Source organism: Gavia stellata, chromosome 24 (genome assembly GCF_030936135.1).
Source record: "Gavia stellata isolate bGavSte3 chromosome 24, bGavSte3.hap2, whole genome shotgun sequence".
NCBI classification, from domain to species: domain Eukaryota; kingdom Metazoa; phylum Chordata; class Aves; order Gaviiformes; family Gaviidae; genus Gavia; species Gavia stellata.
Genome location: NC_082617.1, coordinates 7,912,583 through 7,934,653, shown reverse-complemented (window position 1 = coordinate 7,934,653; position 22,071 = coordinate 7,912,583). Strand labels below are relative to the sequence as shown.

Below are 22,071 nucleotides of genomic sequence, written 5' to 3'. Positions count from 1 at the left end.
TGCCAAAGGCATCGGGACTGACTGGAGAAGCAGGTTGATCCAGGAGCATCGTTCCCAGCAACCCACCCAGGCCGGCGCTCACCCTCAGACCCAGAGCCCACCCCGCTCTGCTGCCAGCCCGCTTTCAGATGCACACGCGATGCTAGGAACTCTCTCTTCAGAGGTGACACAGCGCTTAGGTGTATTTTCCTCTCTCTTCAATCGTGAAAGGATTAATCTCAAACAAGGCAGAGGCTGTCAGTCGGCCCCCGATCATCCCCGGGGGCAGGCAGCGCTCCCGCACACCCCAGAGTGCTGCTGGGCCAGCAGCATCTCTACAAGACAGGCTGCCACACCAGCCTGCCTTCGGTATTTTCTTTTTAAGAAAAGGAGTGAGTGTCAAACACTGACCACGTTTTACATCTTGTGACAAGCAACTTCTCAACAAAAGGCAGGATGACATTAAAGGGAAACTTAAAGGAGTGAACATTGTAATTTCAAAGACACAAAAACCAAAACAAAAACACAAACACAGCTATTTCTCCCCCAGAGCACTCTCACTTTCAAGCTCAATAGCCTTGAAAATTGGAGCAATCAAACTGTTAAATGCATCGATCTGTTAAATCAACTCCTACTGTACTCTGCTAAATTTAGCCTTTAATCCCCTCGCTCTCACTCCCAACACTGCAGATCCCAGGGCTTTCCCGAGCCAGGTCAACCAGCCTCTGCCTTCCCACGACACCATGGACTAAGCAAGCAGAGATGGAGTTGACCAAGAGTGATTGTATTTAGGGACAGGTTCAGCTTCTCCATCTTCCCTCAGCCCACAGCTATTCGCCGTATTCAAGTTTTTACGCGAGAGATGTACACAAAGAGCAGCCTGGACGTTGATTTTTGTTTTCATCACAGAACAACCAGGAACCCCTTCTAGCTCTGCGTATACGTTCACCGGACACCACCACTTTGCTGAAAAGTAGCCCGAGCCTTGCCAAGTGCAGGCCATTAATTGCAATTGCATTTATACTTGCCAACAGCATCCTCCTTCTTTCATCTTCTTCAGGCTCATTTAGAAGCAGCCCAATGCAATCGCCGCCACAGCAAGACACCATTTCTGATGAGCCTTGTTCCCATGGCCCACGAACGAGTGGTTCCCCGTGCCAGGACCAACAGATTTCACCAGGGCCTCGTCGAGGGAATTAGAAAATCAGGCGAGCTGGGTTACAACCCTAAAACATCACTGAGCAACTGCAGGACCTCGGGCACGCCACTCACTCTCATCTGCCCTTGTTTCCTTCTCACCCTTTTTTGCTCTTTAGCATCTTCGTTAATCAAGGTGGTATCTCATTTTAGAGGCTGCTTAGTTACTGGATATGTCCCTCCCTCAAGATTTGCTGGAAAGGTAGTCCAAAACCAGAAAATAAAGACAGACTTTTGGAAACAACATTATTTCCAATTTTTAGACAGAAAACCTGCAAAGTGAGTGCTGCGGGCATACGGCATGCCAGCATCTCGAGGGAGATGAGCGGGAAGCTCTTTGCTTCGGGTCCGTGCTCAGAACATCACGCCCGGCGTGCCTCAGCCAGTGCACAACTAGAAATGAGGGAGGGAGCAGCCAGAACCGTCTGAGGAGAGAAACTCACAGGTCATTTCATAGCAGAGGAGGAGGAAAAAACAACAGCAGCTGAATTACAGAATAAAAACAGGAAGAAAAGTTTAAAGTAAAATCTCTGATTTAAATCTCATTGAAGACAACAGCAGTCTTTGCTTCAGAAGAGGTGATGACACAGTCTTTATTCTGTGCATCTTTTTTCTCTCCTGACTTTTCAGAGCCAAATCAAAAGGCCATGGAAAAGTGCTGCTGCCTGGCTCTGACCAGCCCGCTGTGCCAAAGGGCCCCGGGGAACCACCCGAACAGGGAACCCCTCTTTTCGGACGCAGAGTCTAAGGGGAGGTAACTGGTTTTGGAAAGCCTTGCTAACAGACAAACACGGGTTTTCCTCAACATTGATTTATTTTTAAATATACTACGCAAGAGAGACTGGAATAAAAAATAAATCAAAAAAATGAAAAATAAAGAAAGAGAAGAGGAAGAATTGAAAGTCGCGTACAGAAACAATCTGTACTGGACCAAATTAAAGGGGAAACAACCCCCTTAAGTATCACAGAGATGAAGGACAGAGCTATTTACACACTGTAAAAAAGACAAGTCTACAAAAGTGTGTAATAACGAGATACAAATGTATAATATAGTGGCACAATATGTTATCAAAGTAAAAACAGTACCTCCAGGAAAGAGACAGTCCAAGGATTGGGTTTGTTGGGTTTTTTTCCTTACATTTTTAAAGGCAGCCCGTGGCAGAACTGTGTATTTTCTTTTGAACATGTCATGTGTTAAGTCATGGCTGTTTGTGAGGGCGAAGTGGCGTGAACACACACACGAGTGAACTACTAGAAATCATATACAAAACAAACAGTTCCAAAGAGAACAGCATAAAATACAATTGAAGGCAATTAGTGTTTAAGATACACAAGAGGGGTCACAAGAGTTACAGGGGAACAGGACATGGAAAATGCTTTTTTCTCATGTTTGGAACTGTTAAGAGGAGTTAAATTGCACTGTTAATAGCCCTAAACCTTGTTCTTTCACTATTGTCACAAGTCACAGTTAGTTCCCAGTCGTGTTGCATTAGTTGGGAAGGTCACAGGACCTTGGAAAGGAAGCCCAGGAGTCCTGCTGTCAGCATTTTGCGGCACTCTCCTTGGGAGATGCACCCAAGAAGTGTCTGCAGTCTTCACAGATCCTTGTTTGATGCTGGATGGAACCACATCGGCATGAAGGTAGTGACTGTTTTAACCCCAAAATACTGGCACTTGAGCTCTTCACGGGGAGTTAGCACTGGCACAGAAGGGGAGGCACTGCAGCCCCTCAAAGCACAGGTCTCCAGGGGAGCGCAGAAGCCGGGTGCCATCTCCGCTCACAGAACAAAAGAGTCTGGAAATTCTACTAGAGAAACAGCAGTTCTCACTCATCTGCGATGTCCAAGCTCAGCTGAAACAACTGCTGGAGGCACAGTGGTATCTCTGAACTCATCCTTAGCTGCATCCCTCCTGTCTTTCAGGGAGTGATGCTTTGCTCAGCACCAGCACCTACTGCTCCCAGATCTGCTCTGCAACCCTCCAACCCAAACGTCAGCCCCGTTCATGTTAGGTATCATGAGAGTGTGATGGCAATGTCCTTCTTCAGACCTCCTCCAGTCCTTTTTCACTACCAAGGGAGATAACGCAAACAGGCTCCTGTGCCACTACATTGGCAGGTGCTGTCTGCAATATTTTGAACCCAAGCAATTCATTTGGGCTCAACAACATTAAGAAATTGCTGAAAACACAGAAACAAAGGGCAGCAGGTGGAATCATAGGAAAAATTTGGGTAAACATCACTTGTAGCATTCTGTTATTAAAAAAAAAACCCTTACACTTTCCCCCCCTTCCCTCCCAAGTGCCAAATCTGAGGCATTAATGTCAGGTAAATGTCAGACTCAGGACAGGGTTATGTGCTGCAACTCTCCCAAGAAATGCAGAGGGTTTATCGCTATTCAAACACTCATCCTTGTGCACAGTGGGGCAGAGGGAGGGGACGGAAATGCAGTAGAAAGTCCTCCTGAGGAGGATGGCATCTCAGTGTCCATCAGCCTGGCTTCAGTCTTAACGGTCTGTCCAGAACAATAAAATATTAATAGAAAGGCATGATGTGACATCAGCATTCAGACTTCTAGTCCACAAGGCAAGAACTCCACAGATAAGATGATTACGAGCATATGAAACACAGGGAATCTGAGTTAAGAGGGTAGAAAGTGCCTCTTGAACACAGCCCTGCCCTTTGGAGCTGGGGCATCCATTCACAGTCTGTCTTTTGCACAGCCCTAACCTGAACGCCCCAGTCCTTTGTCAGTCCACACATGTTACTCTCTCCACAGCTGGCTTTGGCCCATTGTGATATTATTATTTTTTTTTTAAACCTGGCTTCTGCTACCTCTGAACAATGTCGCTGATTTCTTTCACCGAACTGAGAAGTTTGCTAAAGTCCTGGGTGGCTGCAGGACCACTGCCAGCTGTTGCTGGGCAGATCTGAAGCTCCCGTAGGTTATTCTCCAGCTTATTGATGGCCTCCCGAAAGGCAAATTTGTTCCTCATCTGCTGAATGGAGTCCACGTAGCTCACACAGAAGGTGTAGAGGTTCTTGCCAGCCTCCAAGACAGCGCTGTGGCTTGCCATTTGTTCAGAGTTCTTGCTGATGGCGATCCGTAGAGCCTCAGTGCTTTCCAACACCACCCCTTTAGTGATGGTGCCGCTGGCAATCCTCTCCGGGGGCTGCCGGGTCTTCCGCAGCGAGACCCTGGTGGATATGAGAGGGATGAAGGCTGTAGATGATGGCTGGTCCCCACCTGGGGCAGAGGGTACAGATGAGGAAGAGGCAGCTGGGGTTGCTGTGCTCATCAGCAGCTTTGTAGAGGACTGTGGCTTTGGTACAGAGGGGATCCCCAGCTTTTTCACACCTTCCCCTGACTGGTTTGGCTTGACAGCATCACTGCTCGCAGCATCTGCAACCTGAGTCAACTGTTTGGATTTAGGCCCAGACAGCACATCTGCTGCTGCTTCATGGCTGGGACTGTGAGAAACCTTCCCAGGCTTGCCAACGGAGGATGAAGACAGTGGAAGCGGAGGGGCCGGTTTCAGCTTCGATAACTTCCCTTTGTCCTTCCCTGCCGACTCTGAGGTCTGCTTGAGCCTCCTCAGTCGTGGCTCCTCAGAGGAAGCCTTGCTGGCACCCACAAACCCAGCAGGGTTGGGTTTGGCAGCAGAACCTTGGTCCATCGTCACAGTGGTACCTAAGGCACTGGATTTGACTCCATCGTCCTTGTGGAGCACGCTGGAGGAAGGAGGGGCAGCAGGTTGCCTACGGCCAAGTTTTGGTGTCAGAGTGGGAGGGCTGGAGCCAGGGCTCGACTCTGCATCTTTGAACACATCATCAGTGGTCTCTTCATTTTTCTTAAGCAGCCGCGGAGGAGGGGTCACTGTTCCCCTGACAGCAATGTCAGTCTTAGCCTCATTTGCCCGCTTCCGAGGCAGTGCTGGCTTTTCACTTTTGTGTCCCCCAAAAGTGGAGGAATCAAACTGGCGTCCCGTGGACTGCAAATCCCGAGGCAGAGTCACAGATTTCCACTCTGTGTCCTTTGCTCCGTGGGGCACACAGGAGGCTGAGCAGGACCTTAAGAAACGCTTGCTGGAGTTGGAACTACTCTCTTCTTCACCAGCCACCCCTCGACTGCTGCTCATCGTGCTGGACTTCTTCCGTAAGTGGGGAGATAAAAACCCAGAGTTCCCAGCAACAATCCCATTGGTGACACCAGCCCCGTTGCTTGGACTCTGAAACTTGGACAGGTCAGCTGCGTCTGCGGGGGGTGCAATGAAAGCTCCATTGCCAGCATCCCTGCACTCCTCCTCCCCACCCGCCCTGCGGTCCGAGTGGCCGTCCATCTCTCTGAAGGAACTGCTCCGTTTCGGAGGGGTAGGGGCAGTCTTCTTCTTCTTCTTGATAAGGGCACTAAAGAGGTTATGCTTTTTGTCTTTCGGAAGCAGCCTCTCATCTTCAGTCAAACTGCTCTCCAGGGCCACCCTCTCCTTCCGTGGGAGCAAGGGAGAAATAGCAGGTTCATGATCCAGAGGGTCTGCAAGGGAAAGAAAAGTCTATTGAATATTGCTTCAACAGCCAGAATAATCGGTTTTCTTCCAGGATCAAACCACTGCAGCACCTCCAAAAGGTGCAGGTTCTGTAAAGAATGCCAGTGTCAGACCAGGAATAAGGAGGCAAGTAGAGCTGCACTGAAGCCTGGACTGAACGCAGTCCCTAATCCTGCATACATTCATTTCTAAGGTGGCCTCTACAGGACTCAGCTGCCAAACTACTTTCCCCGTAGGCTTCTGATTTAAACGGTGACATACAAACACAAAATGTTCAGATTCCTGTCCTCACATTTGGAGACTTGTCTAAACTTCACACTGTGAAGAAGATAACTATTAAGAGGCCTTTGCTTTAGTCCCTGTGCTGTTGCTGTCTTTTGAATAGCCGACCCTCTGAATTAATAAGACATTTCTGTAACGCACCTCCATCCCCCATCTCCTTGTTCATTTAGATTCTGGTACTCCTAACCTCCTTCCTGATGTCATCCCTTGTGGGGAATGGAAATAACTTTTTCACAAGCAGAAATCAAGATGCCCTTCGACAGCCTAACACTTTATGTCGTGAGATGGCCAGCTTTGTACAATAATGGAGGAAAGCGGTAGTAACAGTCTCCTTCAGCAGCATTGCTCCAGAAGGAAATGATGGGGTGACCCTTTCTCCACTTACAAGAGGTATTTAAAAATGAATAGTGGTTTATAATAAATTTATACAAAGTCCTGAAGGTCTCTGTATTTGAGTGACAGGGGGTCTCATTCCCAGGTCAGGCACTCAGATGGCATTCTAATTCAAAAGAGGAATGCTTTCAGGGCAGCATATACATTTACAGCTCGAGTAGGCAGTAAGCAGGAAGATGAAACAGAGTCATAGGGGAAAAGGAGGATGCTTCTTAGTCACATATTGGTGATCATCATGCTATGGGCAGGATTTTGGCTGAGGAGAGAGAATTTGAAGAAAAATAGTTCTGTACTTTGGGAAGACAGCACGCTTCCACAGGACCACGCGCAGTTAAACCATTCCCACACAACAACTTATGGGGACCTGGACAAGCAGAAGAGCTCTCACAGCACTTCGGGAGGCCATGGCCTTACTGTGTCTAGACACAGTGGAGCTGCAGAGATCCAGAGAAAACCAGCAGCTTGCACTGAGAATCAGCTTCCAGCTGCTGTACTTGCTATGGAAACACTGACAATTGAAGGGGAAACAGCAATAAAACTTTGATGCGAAATATTTTCTTTCACAATAAAGAGTGAAATGATTCCCAGCATAATGTTAAAATCATATTGCTGCTGCACTTGAATCTCTCAAAGCCCTTAAGTATTTAAATGAAGTTATTTTACTTCAAAGCTTGTAATATTAGGCAATTATATTTCCTATATATGGTAAATAACCTTCCTTTCTAAGTCACTGATACTTTCTTTTTCCAAAATTTTACATCCCCTCTTTTTTTTCCCTTTTCATCTAGATGTACATATATCTACTACTGAAACATGTACTACTAAGTGAATTTGACATTACACAAGAAAGGTCAGTCACGTGAATGGTTAGAGAAGGCACCCTCAGCAGGAGCTGGAAAAAACACTGTATTTTGTTTTACCTTATTATTTTTTCAAATGAACTAGATACAAATCTAACTGTATACATGCAGCGTTTTACCACTGCTTTTATTACCTCAGAATGCAAGGTAAGTTGTTGAAGAAACTGATTGAAAGAGAGTTTAATTTCATGGAAGATTCTGTAAATACCTCTTTGTCCCTTGCCGAAATTATATTTTGTACCTGCCAAGAGCAATGCTCTTCAGTGCTGCAAGCACAAACCTGGTAGGATGGAACAGCGAAGAAACTTCCCTTATGGGGCTTGCTAAACCCAAGCAATCATCCTGCTTTAAATTACGCAGTGTGGTAGTGTAAAGTGGCTTGAACACAGCAGATTACCCAGCACTCAGATGCAGTGGGAGATCCCACTGATAGCTCCCACCAGGGAATGGGAAGCAGATATGATCAGAGAGCTCCGTGCTCAGGCTCTGGTCTATAGGGAGCTGTAGGCAACAACCATTAAGTTAAAAGAACTCCTAGGGCTTCTCTAAGCAACGGCAGGTATAGGGCCAACCCCTCAGCCAGTTAAGGATTCACACTCCCAGCTGCTCTGTGTGTGTGTGTATATCTGGTCCCAAGATTAACAACCTACCTCTGAAAACAATAATAAAAGGAGCTCTGAAACCAGGAAAGCAAACTCAGCAGCTGTCACCCAGAAACACAATACTGGGTACAGAAAAATGGCACCTGTTATTAGACACAGCTTTTGCTAGGTGAAGACATGGAGCTGGACATGTATTTTGTTTTCCTCTGTATTTCCTGAAGGAATAATGACTTTAATTAAAACCTACCGCATTCTCCTTGGCCTCGAGCATGTGTAGTCTCCAAGCCCTCGTTGGCGTCTTTGCTTTCAGCAGCTCTCCTTGATGTTCGTGTTTTGGTTGGTAACTCTGGGGCCTGGAGGAAATTGCTCACTACACTCCTCATGCCCTTCTTTCCCAATTCCTTCTCCACCTCTGCAATGCACAGAAGAAAATCACTACAATCAACACAAGATAAAAACTATTGTGCTGTTCAGAGTTAATAGCGCAAAAGAAAAGCAAACAACACAAAGTAGAGGTTCTTTGAGGTTGTTCAGCCATTTGGCCCTTTAAAATCAGATGCATACACAGAAAAAGCCCACATGTAAAAGTATCTCTGCTTTCTACACCGTTTACACCAGGCAATATAACCTAGGACTGAGTTTCACTGCAAAGCAGCCTACGAAAAACGTGCAGAGTTAAGGATGCAGTTGGCCCTTTTCCCATCCCTGGAATTGCCGCTCCAAGAGGGACCCAGACCTACCATCCGATATGCTGGATTCCTGAAACATCGTTTCAAAGGCCTGATGGATCTCAGCAAAGGAGGGTCTATCGGAAGGGCTCCACTGCCAGCCTGAAAAAACAACACCACTCAAAACTTCCCACCAGCATTAGACATTCAGTAGACTATACCAGGAGCAGCTAGCTATCGCAGCTCCTTTTTTATAAAATGGGTAAGATAAAATAATAACATGGAAACGTCATTTGAAGGGTGCTGGGTATCTGCAACCACCACTGAGCCAAAGTAATGCTGGAAAAAAAAAATGTATCACACTGTTAAGTCACGTACCAAAAGGCCACAGTGGAAGAATAACAGACAGCCCCTTAAGAAGCCTAATGAAGCCTCTGCTTCATCCTTAGAGCACAAGCTTTTCTTTAAATTGTCAGGAAAAGGAGCCAAAGGAAACATTGAGCTGAAAAACAAATCTCTCCCCCAGGCCTACGTGCTCCCAGCAGAAAAGAACGTCTGGTTTCATAGCGCGTTCATCCTCTGGGGAAAGCAGTTTTAACCAAGGACTTCTACACAGCATTGCACCTTCACTGGAACTGGCAGGGGGTTTCCCGTGCCTTGCTCTATGTGGCCAGATCCAGGCACTTTTTCTGTGCCTCTGCAGAGCTAAAAAGAAGCATTTGCAGGGCTGAGGAACACTTACATGCTCTCATGAGCTCATAAACTTTCTCAGGACAGCCTTCGGGGCGCTCCATACGGTAGTCTTTCTCTAACAGCTCATAGACTTGAGACAGGTCAATCCCAGGGTAAGGGGACATGCCATAGGTCGCAATTTCCCACAGCAGAACACCAAAGGCTGCAGTGGAGAAAAAAGGAAAAAAAAAAAGGGGGGGGGGGGAGAGAGAGAAAAAAAAAAAATCAATAAGCTTTGTTTTCATCTTAAATTTGAGAGGATGTTTAGTGGGAGTAGTCACTAAACAGTGCTGCACACTTAAACCAGCTCTGGGTGGCTCAGATCCCATGCTCAGCAGCAGCTTAAATGTTAAAGAAGCGTAACAAGCCTCTTCGTCAGCACAGACAAGTCTCCTGCGATATGACAGGGTAGAATTAGACTAATTTTCAATGTATCAGTTGTCTCAAACCTGAACGCCTTGAGATCCTTCAAGTCCTATTAAAGGCACAATTAAGAGACTTCACAGTGGATTAGCTGAAACCGTTTCACTGCTGCACTGCAGTCTCTCCCTCAGTTTGACAGCTCCTCTCATCTGCAACCTCTCCCTAGAGGACTCGCACATTTTAATAGCTCAGTGTTTTTGGGGTGCCCTTGTTTAGCTGCAGCGTGGTCTAGAGGGGAAACCTGGGAGTCAGCAGTGACAGGAAAGTTTCAGCAGTTGCTACCAACAAGACAGGGTGAGGGCGAGACATTTTGGTTACTGGGAAAGCTGAACAGGAAAAAGGAGAGCACAAAAAGGTCTTGAAACACGCAAGGCATTCAAGTCCCAGAAGTCGGTGGGATGCAGGTCAGCACCAGGGTCAGGCAGCTAACCCAGGAGTCGGGCACGCAGGATAGACTCAACACCAGTTCAACAACCTGCATGTAATTACTTCAGTCACCCTATTCTGTTCTTAACCTGAAGAGAAAGCGATTACAATTCTGCATAAGTAAGGAAATCACATCACATCACATGGTAACACCACCGAGGGCAATTTACATTAGACGTTTCTGTGCACAATTTTCTTTGATTGCTGTCTTGAGGCAGTAAGGTGAAAGCGTCTAAACTCCGGTGTGCCCTGCAGCAGCCGTGGCCTTCAGGGATGGCTGGCTTGCTCTAATCAGATCCCAAAGTCCACTGCCCCGACTCTCACTATGCAAGGTTACGCTAACCCTAATTAAAGATACCCAATACTCCTTTTGGATCTTTCCTCCCTGAGTACTCTACTATTTAAATGCAACAGGGATCCTGCAGCCACCACAGCAAAACAGCAGCATCCCTGAGACTGCGCAGACACGACTTCGGTGGGCAACAGCCAACACCAGCATGCGCAAGTCCAAAGCAGAAGCACCTTGGTCAGCAATCACATACTCCTTGGGAGGCTGTTTTGGGTTTTTCTCCCCCATCTGTAAAACATTTTGCATCAGCCATCTACCTAGAAGTTTCTTCAAAATAAAGCCTTTCTCTGCACAGTTTCCCCAAAACTCCAGAAAACTTCATTGCTTCACTACTATCTGTTGTTTTATATATAGAAGATGCTCAGGATAACATTTTCCAAGTGCCTTTGGGACCACGTCCCACAAACTTCTATCTCATGTCACTGGGCACTTTTGAAAATTTGACCAGCAGCTATGGCAGAGATATAAAACCCAAAGAAAGGCTGATAAAAAGTACAATGAGATTTTCTGCGGTCAGATTTGATAGAATGTAGCTCCATTTAGCTAAGCTTACTCTTATCACCAGCACCTCAGGGCCCTTCAATAACCATTTGTCATCAAATTTTCCCTCTGTTTCTCCTCATCTCATTCCAAAGATTATTCTTTTAAAATGCAGAAAGACGAGCTTGGAGCTATCACTAGACAGATACACACAATTTTTTTTTTTTTTAAATGTAAAATGAACCAGATTCTCACTTTCCTCCTTGAAGTACTTAGAAAGTTGGTGGCTATATAAGAATATATCACTTTATAGTCCTGTGCCAGAACTCTATCAAGGCAACAGTATCGGTGCCCTCCAGCCCCATTTCATACATTTCTATAAACACTACCATATCCTTTATTTTCATACTTGCCAACAATTCAAACATATAAAGTCAGGTTGGCACCCTCCGTGCTCCACTCAAAGACTGACTTAGCAGAGATTAGTTCCTGCACTCTGACAAGCTCATAGAACAATATGGCTCCAACCAGGGAACACATTCCCTCCTGAAATGTTTCACAGCATCCTCATTTCACAGCCCTGGAAAAGATGACTATAATCTGCATTAATTCGTACATGCAAATTCTTACCCCAGACGTCAGATTTAATGGAGAATTTGTTGTAGGCCAGGCTTTCTGGTGCAGTCCACTTGATGGGGAATTTTGCTCCGGCATGGGCAGTGTACGTGTCACCTGTCATTAGCCTGCTCAGGCCAAAGTCTGCCACCTTCACCAAGTGGTTCTCCCCTACAAGGCAGTTTCTGGCAGCAAGGTCCCTAAAAACAAGAAGAAAAATAGGCCATGAGAAGTCTTCACCATCTCACTTTTAGCAATAGCAAGGAAAGCTGTTCCCAAAGAAACCTGGGCCTGGATGTGATTATTTTGATCAGAGAATTACACAGAAATTATGTAGTTATAAACATACATGTAAGAGGGAAAGTTATTTTCCATTCTGGCTTTGTAAGACTGTCATCCAAACTTTTTTTTTTTAATTTGAAGTGAAAGCTTCAAGAAGCCCCCTCACTTTCAATAAAAGCTGCCACCCTCAGGATAAAAATAATTTAAAGAAATGTCAGTGCTCAAGTTATCAATAGCTGAGGACGAGCACTGAATAAACAAAATCGCAATGCCTCACTTCTTGCCCACCTCTAGCACATCCGTCACCCCAGCCAACACCAGTCGCTCTCCAAAACTCCTTTTCCAGTCCTTGCTCAAGCACCAGATTCAGCTCCCAGCTATGCTCTTCTTCCTCCTAAGCGTACCACATTTTACAACACAACCTTTTCATACCATGTTTTGGCCTTTACCAACCTGTTGTAGCCTCTGCTATCAGCACTTATATTTTTAAAGGACTGCGCAATAAGCAAATTAAGCTTTTCCTCCACATTTTTTCACCTGCCTCCACCCTGGCAGGTGAGAGACGTGCACATTGCATTTGCCACTTCCCTGGCTTATACATGCTGCTAGCACCCTTGGAAATGCTTCACGAGTATAAACATGTAAAGCACAGAAGTACATTTCTCCTAATATTAGGTTTCGTTAAAAACACTTTTGCAGATTTTATCATGTTGGACTAAAAATTGATTCTACCAGAAAGCTCGAGTGAGATCTTTAGATATGAGGCAGACGCTGCTGTTTCTTTTCCTTGTTCTGCTCAATCAGAATAAATTAAAAAAAAAGTACGTCTTACTAGATGCCCATTAAATTTTCACAGTGTTTTTGAATATACCTTGTTATCAATGCTGATTACTACAATGTGTGTCTAAATAAAAGCTCCTCTTCATAATCAAATTCCTCCTCCTTCCTGATTCATTAAATGAGGTCACAGCCCAGCATTTGAATCCATGGATGTGAATTGTGACAACACTCTTAAAATAATTGGGTAGGTGGGTATGGGGGTGGCTGATAAGGAAAAACGCTAGTATTTATTTTAGATAAATGGGTCATCAGAAATAAGAGGAAAATAAATGAACAGGAGAGCAGACAAACGGGATTCACACAAAGCAGTTTTTAAAGTTCACTTCCTACAGGCTGAAGGGATGAAATACTTTCAACAGAGCAAATCAAAGGCTGGAAATTTTAATTTGCAGCATCACCGTTCACTTTATTGACTGACAGAAGCACTTAAACAGGCCCTTCAGGCAGCAAAGGCAATGCATGACTTAGAGGAACACCTAGAACTTTACACATGATCTTCATATTTGTCTCTATGAAAAGACACGTGCTAATTTCCTATTTCCAGTTAATTGGGCAGGAAAGGTCACGCTATGGCACAGAGAGCATCTTGTATAAAGCTCAGCGACTCTCAAACCTTCGCGCAGGATGTGTCATTATATTGCTAGGAAGCCATTTCTACAGATGAAGAATGCAAAGCTCTAGCCATAATTGCAGCACACTTAAAGGTCAAAGTCTCTGAGACTTTTAAGACTGCAGAGATGCTTATTAAAGTGAATACGCAACCCGAACAACAGTGGAAAACAATCCCTACAGAGGATAGAAAAAAAATGTGAAACAAACAAGAAAAAACATGGGATAAGAAGGCACTAAGAGGGTAGCTTTGCTGTGAGCACCTGCACGCATCCACCAACATCAACTGCAGCAGTTTTTAATGGCTGTTAGAATCAAGGAAGAGCAGTAGTTTATCTGGTCCATTAAGAGCCCATTACTTTGGGAGGCATTTACATTTAAGTCCATTGTCCAAAATACAGAAGTACTGGTATGTCTTTCACCTGCACCTACTTCAAAGGTAGAAGAAAAACACTGAGAGAAAAACAATTAGGAGACCATCCTATAGACAGGTTAATGTACTGTATCACAATACAATGTACCAGTGTGCTAAAGATAGGACACCAACTGCATCTGAGTCAAGGCCATGATAATCTGAAAGGCAGGAAAATAAATCAAGGGGTGTTTTGTGCTTGAGATTCAGGGGTGCTCACTGTCCTTCCTACCTGTGAATGAAGTTTTTCTTCTCCAGGTACTCCATGGCTGAGGAGATCTGAGTTGCCATGTACAGCAGCACTACAGCATTCACCTCCTGCCGGTTACACTCACGCAGATAATCCAACAGATTTCCATACGTCATGAACTCCGTAATGATGTAGAAAGGAGGTTCCCGTGTGCACACCCCTAGGGACCAACATAAAGTTTACAATGAATGTTTGAGAATATCAGTGAATCTTCCGGTTTTGTACTCTAGGGCAACTTATACCTCTAAAAGGTAGAAATATGGGGCTCATAGAGTTCTGCTTGGAATTGGTTAATAGAGGGTTTTAATTTCCTGCTTCAGGCTCTGGCAACTTAAACATTAGGGAAACGAGATCATTAAAAATCATGTATTAGTGGTACAAATTGTGAGTTTTGCCAGACAATAAGTGTCTGTATTTAAAGCCTTGGTATGGTAAGCTGCTTATCTGCTCCTTAACATCCATATCATTGCACAAGGGTTTAGTTCAAATCCCTCTGCTTGGTATTTATCACTTACCTAATAATTGCACCAAGTTCGGATGCTTGATCTCCTTCATTACTGCGGCTTCTTTCAAGAACTCTTCCACCTCCATGGTATCCTCCTGTAGAACAATGGTAAAGCTTTGGCAAGGACAGCGCACACAAAGGAGGAACAGATTTTTGTATGAGGACACAAAAATAACTGCAAAGTGACAACATAAGCCACAGTTCTTTCAAGGTAATTTTTCCCTGTAGCCACATCACAATGGCAGGGAGTTAGGAATGTTGGGGTTTTTTGTAGGATTTAAAAAAATATATTTTTATCATTCTTATTCTAACGGAGCTTTTTGGGGCAAGAAAATCCATATCCCTTTTGTGAAGGGCCTCTCACAGGACCACTGAGGAGTTGAAAAGGAATAATGTGCTTGTTCCTAACAGAAAAAAAAGATAACATGAAATAACAAGTACAGAAAAGAAAAGAAACAAGAATGAACATAAAAGGAAGGATACGCCACAATCAAATGCTTGAGAAGCTGCTGAAATGCAGGCCCCCAGTTTCACTGGGTAGGAGCCAGAAATCCCCCCTTTCAGACAGGGAAGCATGACCGATGGCAGCCACTCCATAATTGAACGCCCGAGGTTTCACAGATTTCATTTCTGGCATTTGGAACCTGACCATGACGTAACCATTCTAGGCAGACGTGTCACTACCTATTTGTTGAACTCCATAAAGTTGCTTGGCACAACACAAAACTGAGGAAGATACAATCTTCCTCAAAAGACATATTTTCTGAAGCAAATATGCCCCAGATGGCTGGAAGGTCATTTCAAAGTGGTGCAAAAATACAGATCTATTCCTAAAGCAATGTTTCTTTCTATATCCATATTTTTTTTTTCATTGGTGGATTAATGTTGACAGGCTACATGGACGAAGTGTTTTAAGGAAGGATTGGAAAGGATTTACTGCTGCTGGTGAGAATGATAACAGTGGGCTGCCTCTGTAAGATCCAGCCAGCTCTCTGCTTTGCAGTTAGACACGAGAACCTTTTTCAAACAGTTTCATTCAATCATTTACTATTCATTGCCAATTAGCTTGATTGGCAGCTGTGATTTGCTGAACACACTCTGTCAAAACTAATAGCTCAAAGGTCCTTGTGAGCAAAACCTTAAACTGTTTTCTTTGGCAAAAGAAACTGGGTTAATAATCCAGGTTGCAAAATTACCCTAAATACACATTTATCTTACGCACGCTATACAAACTCTGAGAGGTTGCTCCTCTGCATAGCTGTTCCACTGTTTGAAATCTCTTATCTCTCAGTGACCAAATTAATAGGAAGGACACATACAGAGAACTACTGTAACAATGATCTTTCTGAAAACCTGATCTCGTGCAAAGGACCAAGCTTAACCAGCTTCCATCTTCCACTGTACAAAACCACAGAAGAAATAAAACAGTTCCGGCTATACAGTATTTTCCAGCAGAGCACAGGACCATGCCACAGCATTAAGGGACAGCAGGGTTGCACGTTGCCTAATTTAAAACACAAGCGTCTCTGCTGGGGGAAAAAAAAAAGGAGAAAAAAAAAACCAGAAGAGGTGGCAGTCCTAACGGATGCAGACTCAAGGTATGCAGTAAGAAACGTGCTGAGATGACCAACTCACAACAGTTCAGCCATTAAATGGCCCTCACGGGGAACAAGCTTTGGCCACACTTGCAGCCGGCTGCATTCGGTCCGACGCTATGCAGGTCACAAAGCTCCACTCCCAGTTAATCACTGCCTACCTCATGCCCCCTTCCATCAACATCAGGTGTAAAAACACAAATTCAGTGCGTGTTGTGTTGTAACAACAGACTCTTATAAATACTGATGCGTCCTGTGCAACTTGCTGAGCTTCCAATGATATATTTTAATGGGAAACATCTAAGCACCGAGACACTGCCCAGCACTTCCCAGTTACATGCAACTGAGGAACAGCGTGTGCTGCTTTGACTGCCTTCTTGCATGATCTAGAGTTTTGCACCAGCTATCAGCTACGTTTAGACACTCAATAGAAAACTGAACAACAAATGGGTCTTCGTAAGCATCGCTGTTCAAAAGGAAGTTGGAACGATTTTTTTTTTTCCTCTTTTAATTTTCCCTCCCCTTTATGTTTCTTACAGAGATCTGGAGTAGATGGGGAAGGAACAAGAGCAGCCATATAAAGTTTTGAAAAATATTCTCTCAGAGGAAAATAAAATGAGTCATTTGAACATTTGTGCAGAAGCTGTGGAGGGATTGTTTTCCCCAGTAGAACTGGGATATAAATGTGATTTTAAAATGTTTCCCAAAACTTTGAAGAAAGCTATAATCCCACCTGTCAGGCAGTAGACTGATGGATTTAAGGAAGGTGGATTATAAATTTGCTTTTAAGGATGGGTTTAGTGTGCATAATTGCAGGTTGAAGTGTTTCTCAACTCTCTTCTTGGTTATTCTTACATTCCCCAATGGAACATGCTGCTTCATACTACATTATGAACCACTTTTAGTCATGTTTCATTAAATATTTATTTGATACATTTGAAACAGCCATGGTCTGTATTAAGGTTTCTCCTTATGCACAAACAGGTTTTATGGGGTAACACACAATTTGCCTTTGTTGATGAGTTTTAAGAGAGAAGAGGATGAAAGCAATGACTACAGTTTGGAGCAAAATGAGAAATCTGAAGACGTCGGGTATCCTCACACTGCAACCAGAAGCAGGAAAGGAGATGTTACAGCAATCAGCGTTCCTGGAAACAACTGGTCTCTCCTGTTGACGATAAACAGGCATCTTGTTCAACCTGATCGTATCCCAGCTCCACCTGCATTGCAATGCTCCCGAGTAAGCCCTGCGGTCCCCAGCGCCCTGGATCCGAGCAGGGATAACACTAGATGTCACTCGCTCCCTGTGCAAGCAGGCACTTGGACTCTCCTCCGCTGGGGAGCAGCAACAGGAATCTCCAGAGTACAAAAAAGGCCAAAATGAAAAGACTTTCTGCAACCATAGCAACCCAGAAATACTGAGGTAGCCGCTGCTCAGAGCGTAAGGAAGAAATATTTTCCCCAAATCAAGGAAACGTTCCTCCCCTGCCACTAAGGCATCTAACACAGTTCTCTCCACTTCAAAATTTCCATTGCAAAAAAACAAAAAGAAACAAACAAAAAACCCTGTTCTGTTTGTTTCTGCAAGACCAAACCACATCACCATTCCAGGAGAGAGAACATGGTGTCAAGTTAGCATAAACTCTTATTAAGCAATCACATGCAATGTGTGTGGATGCTGCCAGAAGATCTCAAGACATTTTTATAAACATAGATGAATTAAGCAATGACCTTATGAACTCACAGAGCATTATTTGCATTTCAAGAGACAAAGAAACTAAGACACACAAATCAGGGAGCAGAGCCAGAAACAGAACTAATTATCCAGTTCCTCATTAAAGCCACTTATGAGTTTTAATATATTTTAGCTTGGATACACTTCTTCCTCCTCTTGAATCTTTTGATAAGAAGCAGCTGTGAACAATTGCTTAAGACTTCCAGGTACACAGGGAGTTTGTATTTTGGCAAAGATGACACATAAGACAGAAAATCCAAACATGTAAAGCCTCCCTGAAGCACAGCCTTTGACTTTTATATTGCCTGACTCACGATCCACAATTTTCCTTAATACACCAGCTCATGTTAGTGTGTTCATCCACGAACGGCTCACCTTTGCCACACCCTGAATGCGAGACATCACAGCACTATTTACTTTTCTAAGGTTTCATCCATTCCAAAGTAAAAATTACGCTGTTATTGTCCTCCTTCGTTTAGTTACAAGCGTTTCGGGTATCACAGAAAACCATAAGAGGATCAAGCTCTTTCAAAAAATACTCTATTCCAAGCCTACAGCACAGAAAGGGAGGGCCATCACTGACCCAAACTGTCCAACTATGGCTGAGAACAGGCAGCCTGTCTGAACTTGGTTCCTGCTGAAAGGAGATGAATGGGAATGCTCAGAGACTTGAGTCCTACCTTCAGAGTCTTCACAGCCACTGTAAGGTTGTACTTCTTCCAGACTCCTTCATACACCTCTCCATACTGCCCTCCACCAAGCTTATGCTTCATCGTGATGTCAGTTCGCTCTATCTCCCATTTGTCGTAGTTCGGAGACACGCCATAGATAGTGGGCTTATTGCGTTTGGGCGCCGGGTAGTGCAAAGTGGTGATGAGCCCATCTGCAACAGTTGAATGATGATGGACCAACTCTGCTAAGGTATTGAAGCGGCTCTCTGAAGAGACATACAGCTAGGGAACAAAGAGAAAGAGAAAGTTCATTCACACAACGCACATGGGAGCATTCATACATAGAAATGACATTATAAAATCGTGAAAGCAAAGTGTTGCATCACTTCTACTCGATCTGCAGTCCTACGAGCTCCACCAGCTCTGTAACTAGTTCTCAGAAGCTCAGACCTGAGAACAATCAACACTTACATGGGAAATGCATGGATTCAGGAGAAAATACATGCACTTCGCTGAAACAATATGGAAGGAATGACTGCAAATAGCACTGGATTGGCATGCTGTTGCTTGAAATGTCTTTTTTCAAAAGGCTGGTCAGTAGAGATTGTGGGATATTTCCTGGAGAGGAGGGGACTGTCAGCCTCAGCGTCTTGATTCCATTATTACTATTTGGGTTATGACATTTTCACCTGCCTAAATTCTCTTTGGAGTGTCACTAGTGAACCAGTGGCTTCCCTGCTCTTGGCCTAAGCTTCTGCACAGTATTTTGCATGAAGTTGGACAGCTGGTCTGCTCCATTCTTGTGATGGGCATCGATCAATAACACAGAAGTAAAATCACTACCACTGAATGAGAAGCTGCTGTGAGGCATGATAACCCATACTTGTTACCTTTTTAACATTTATACAGAAGATCCATTTTAAGCCTAAAAGCCTACTAAAGATAACGGACAAGTAACTCCCTATCACCGGAGCTTTGTATTTCCAGTTTTCACACTCAAGCCCAGTCTTCTGCTAGGCAAGGTAACAAATGCTAGAAATTTAATTTTTAAAAAAATTATGCTAACATCTGGAGGAGAGGGAGAAGTCTTTGTATCAAAGTGCAACAGCCTATGCTGGATGCAGCACACGGAAGATGGAAGAGCTCCATTTCTCGCAAAGGACCAAGGTCTGGCAAGGGACAGCCTCGCAGGAAGAGCAGCACAGTGTTAGTCTCCCAGATTTCTGTGCAGTCCACGCACTATGAAATGGGTGCGATGCACTGGTCCTACTGTGCACATTACATGCAGACAGTTGTGATCAAATTTCCCAAATGCTTCTGACTCGCTGGATGGACTCTCAACAGTTTGTGCATGTTCAGTGCCATCTGTCTGGGATTTCGGGAGGCTGGGAAGTTGATGGGGCTGCCAGGCATCCAGAAATCCCAGACTTAGGGTCAAATTCTGCTTCTTCCACCTAAACAGAGTTTGTGGATGGAAAAAAAAATGCATCTGTGAAGCTCCAGCGACAAGCAAGTATGCCCAACAGAAAAGGGAGATGCATTTGCAAGAGAAAAAAAAGTTTGCAGGGAGGACAAAAAAACCCTCAAACTTGAGTAGAGCCTTCAGACTGGCAATTTCTCTATGGATGCTCATCCTTTGCAGGCATCTGTTTACTATACCAAACTCAAAATGAGAATGAGAGGCATTGGAGAAGACCAAACATTCTGAAGAATATGACAGCACAGAAATTACATATAAAAAATGGGACTGAAAAGAGAAGCCATATTATCCAGGGAACTTGGAGTGATAGATGAAAGTCCTCTCCCCCTCAGCATCCCACTTGCCCAAATCCCTACTAAGTTTCTGAAAATGAGCCACATGCTTATGTATGTATGGTAACTATTATGGTCAGAACTGGCAAGAACTGCCAATCTATGTATGTCGTGGACTAACTGAAAGAGCTGCAGAAAGGTAAAATGTTCAGGCAGAAAGGTAAAATGTTCAGCTCAGGAACACCGTGTAACCCAAAAAGGGAAAAACAAACACAGATGTGAACGACCCCACAGATCAGTCACAGACAGGTTAGACTACTGCAAGGTGTAGGGTGGCCGTTGGCTTTCAAGCTATGGCCTTTGTAACAGAATGATGCCCCCGTAAGGTTTCTGGGAAGTGAATGACATATAGCATTTGGCATCCAAAAAAGGTAACTATGCTGTAGAAACCTACCTTCCCAGTGTTGGGAAATCATAACCCCTGATTAAAATGGCATTTCTTCTGGTGGCAATAGCACCTGGGCTTGGGGGAGTGGGAGAAGATGTACAGTGGCCAACCTGTCTGTAAGCCACTTGAACAAAACCCACGCTATTAACTACTCTGGTGACAACACATACACTTCTGGGAATGCGCATAGGCATTTAGAGTGGAAGGTTTTACACACTGGGCTAGAGAAAGCCACTTTCCCTCCACTCTTGTTTTCCTTTTGCTACAGTTGCTGACAACAAAACTCCTATGGAAACTGTATGTCTAAAAAATAAAGGCATCCTTCTAAGGAGCATGTTCTCAACCCTCTACCAAAATGAGTGGGATATTCTTTTGGTAAAGTAACTGGACCAAATCTCATTTCAGCACTATGATTAAAAAAACCCAAAACCAAAGACCTTTCATGGTCAAAGAGGTAAAATCACCTTAAAAACAGATGTTCTGAGAACAGAGAAGTGACAACATAAGAGAGGCTTTTACAGCTGCATGGCTTGGACCACCAAGCATTAGGCAGTGCAACCACAATTTCAAACACGCCATACCTGTTTGGGAACGACTTGTAGTACTAGCAGTGATACTAGCAGTTCACATGTTACACTGAGGACTAAAATATGAAAGTATGGATGTAGAAAATTATGCTGAACTCCAGGATCACTTGGGAGTATTAGAAGTATGGAGAAGGAAGCTGCCCATGCTTTCATGATAGCTTATATATATCTCATGATCTCAAAATCTCATGGAAATTAGAGATATCTGTGTTCGGTGTGACAGATTATATGATCTTGTTACAGATGGAGAAAGAAGTTAAATAAATGGCCAAAGGTTTCACAGCAGGATGGGGAACAGAACTTGGGATGACCCTGTCCAGGCCACAGGACAACACTCCATGCCTTAACACACATGAAGTTTTCTATCTACATCAAAAAACGCATCCACCCACTAAATGTGTTCATTCTGTAGGCAGAGTTTTTCTAACCTCTCAGTGATTACATCTCAACACTGACTCCTGAAGGCCTTACTTCCTATCAGCACTGCTGGAAATCAGAGTTATGCTGTGTTTAAATCTTCATCTGGAATCTGAAGCATGTATCACAAGAAGATGAAGCAAGGAACAGCTATGAATGGCACGCTGCTGATGCAGCCCAGCGAGCCGCATATGCGCTCTGACTATTCACCGCAACCTCCCTTCTCTGCTGACCCCAATTACTAAGCCTTAACTCAAGCTGCTTGCTGGAGAATTTCCCCCAAGAAAACTGCCTGTGCTGCTAACTGTACTCATACAGAGGCAACAGACTCAGCGTTTCTGCACTGCGTGAGGTTACGTAGGGACTCACACAGTTTGCTTCCTGGCTATGTTGTTGACATGTTATTTGGGCCATTTTTGT

At 44.3% G+C, this 22,071-nt stretch overlaps 1 protein-coding gene across 2 annotated transcripts in view; it reads right to left on the bottom strand.

The window, feature by feature from the left end:
• Window positions 1–1,977: 1,977 nt before the first annotated feature.
• ABL1 (ABL proto-oncogene 1, non-receptor tyrosine kinase) overlaps window positions 1,978–22,071 on the bottom strand; it is an 81,957-nt gene continuing 61,863 nt past the window's right edge. For both annotated transcript variants that reach the window (XM_059828689.1, XM_009808190.2), the window contains exons 4-11: window positions 18,457–18,729; window positions 14,457–14,541; window positions 13,924–14,101; window positions 11,564–11,748; window positions 9,266–9,418; window positions 8,596–8,685; window positions 8,103–8,267; window positions 1,978–5,705 (exon numbers count right to left, since the gene is read on the bottom strand). In XM_059828689.1, the coding sequence (XP_059684672.1) occupies window positions 4,006–5,705; window positions 8,103–8,267; window positions 8,596–8,685; window positions 9,266–9,418; window positions 11,564–11,748; window positions 13,924–14,101; window positions 14,457–14,541; window positions 18,457–18,729 (2,829 nt within the window). In that variant the 3' untranslated portion in view covers window positions 1,978–4,005. The remainder of the gene's footprint in view (window positions 5,706–8,102; window positions 8,268–8,595; window positions 8,686–9,265; window positions 9,419–11,563; window positions 11,749–13,923; window positions 14,102–14,456; window positions 14,542–18,456; window positions 18,730–22,071) is intronic.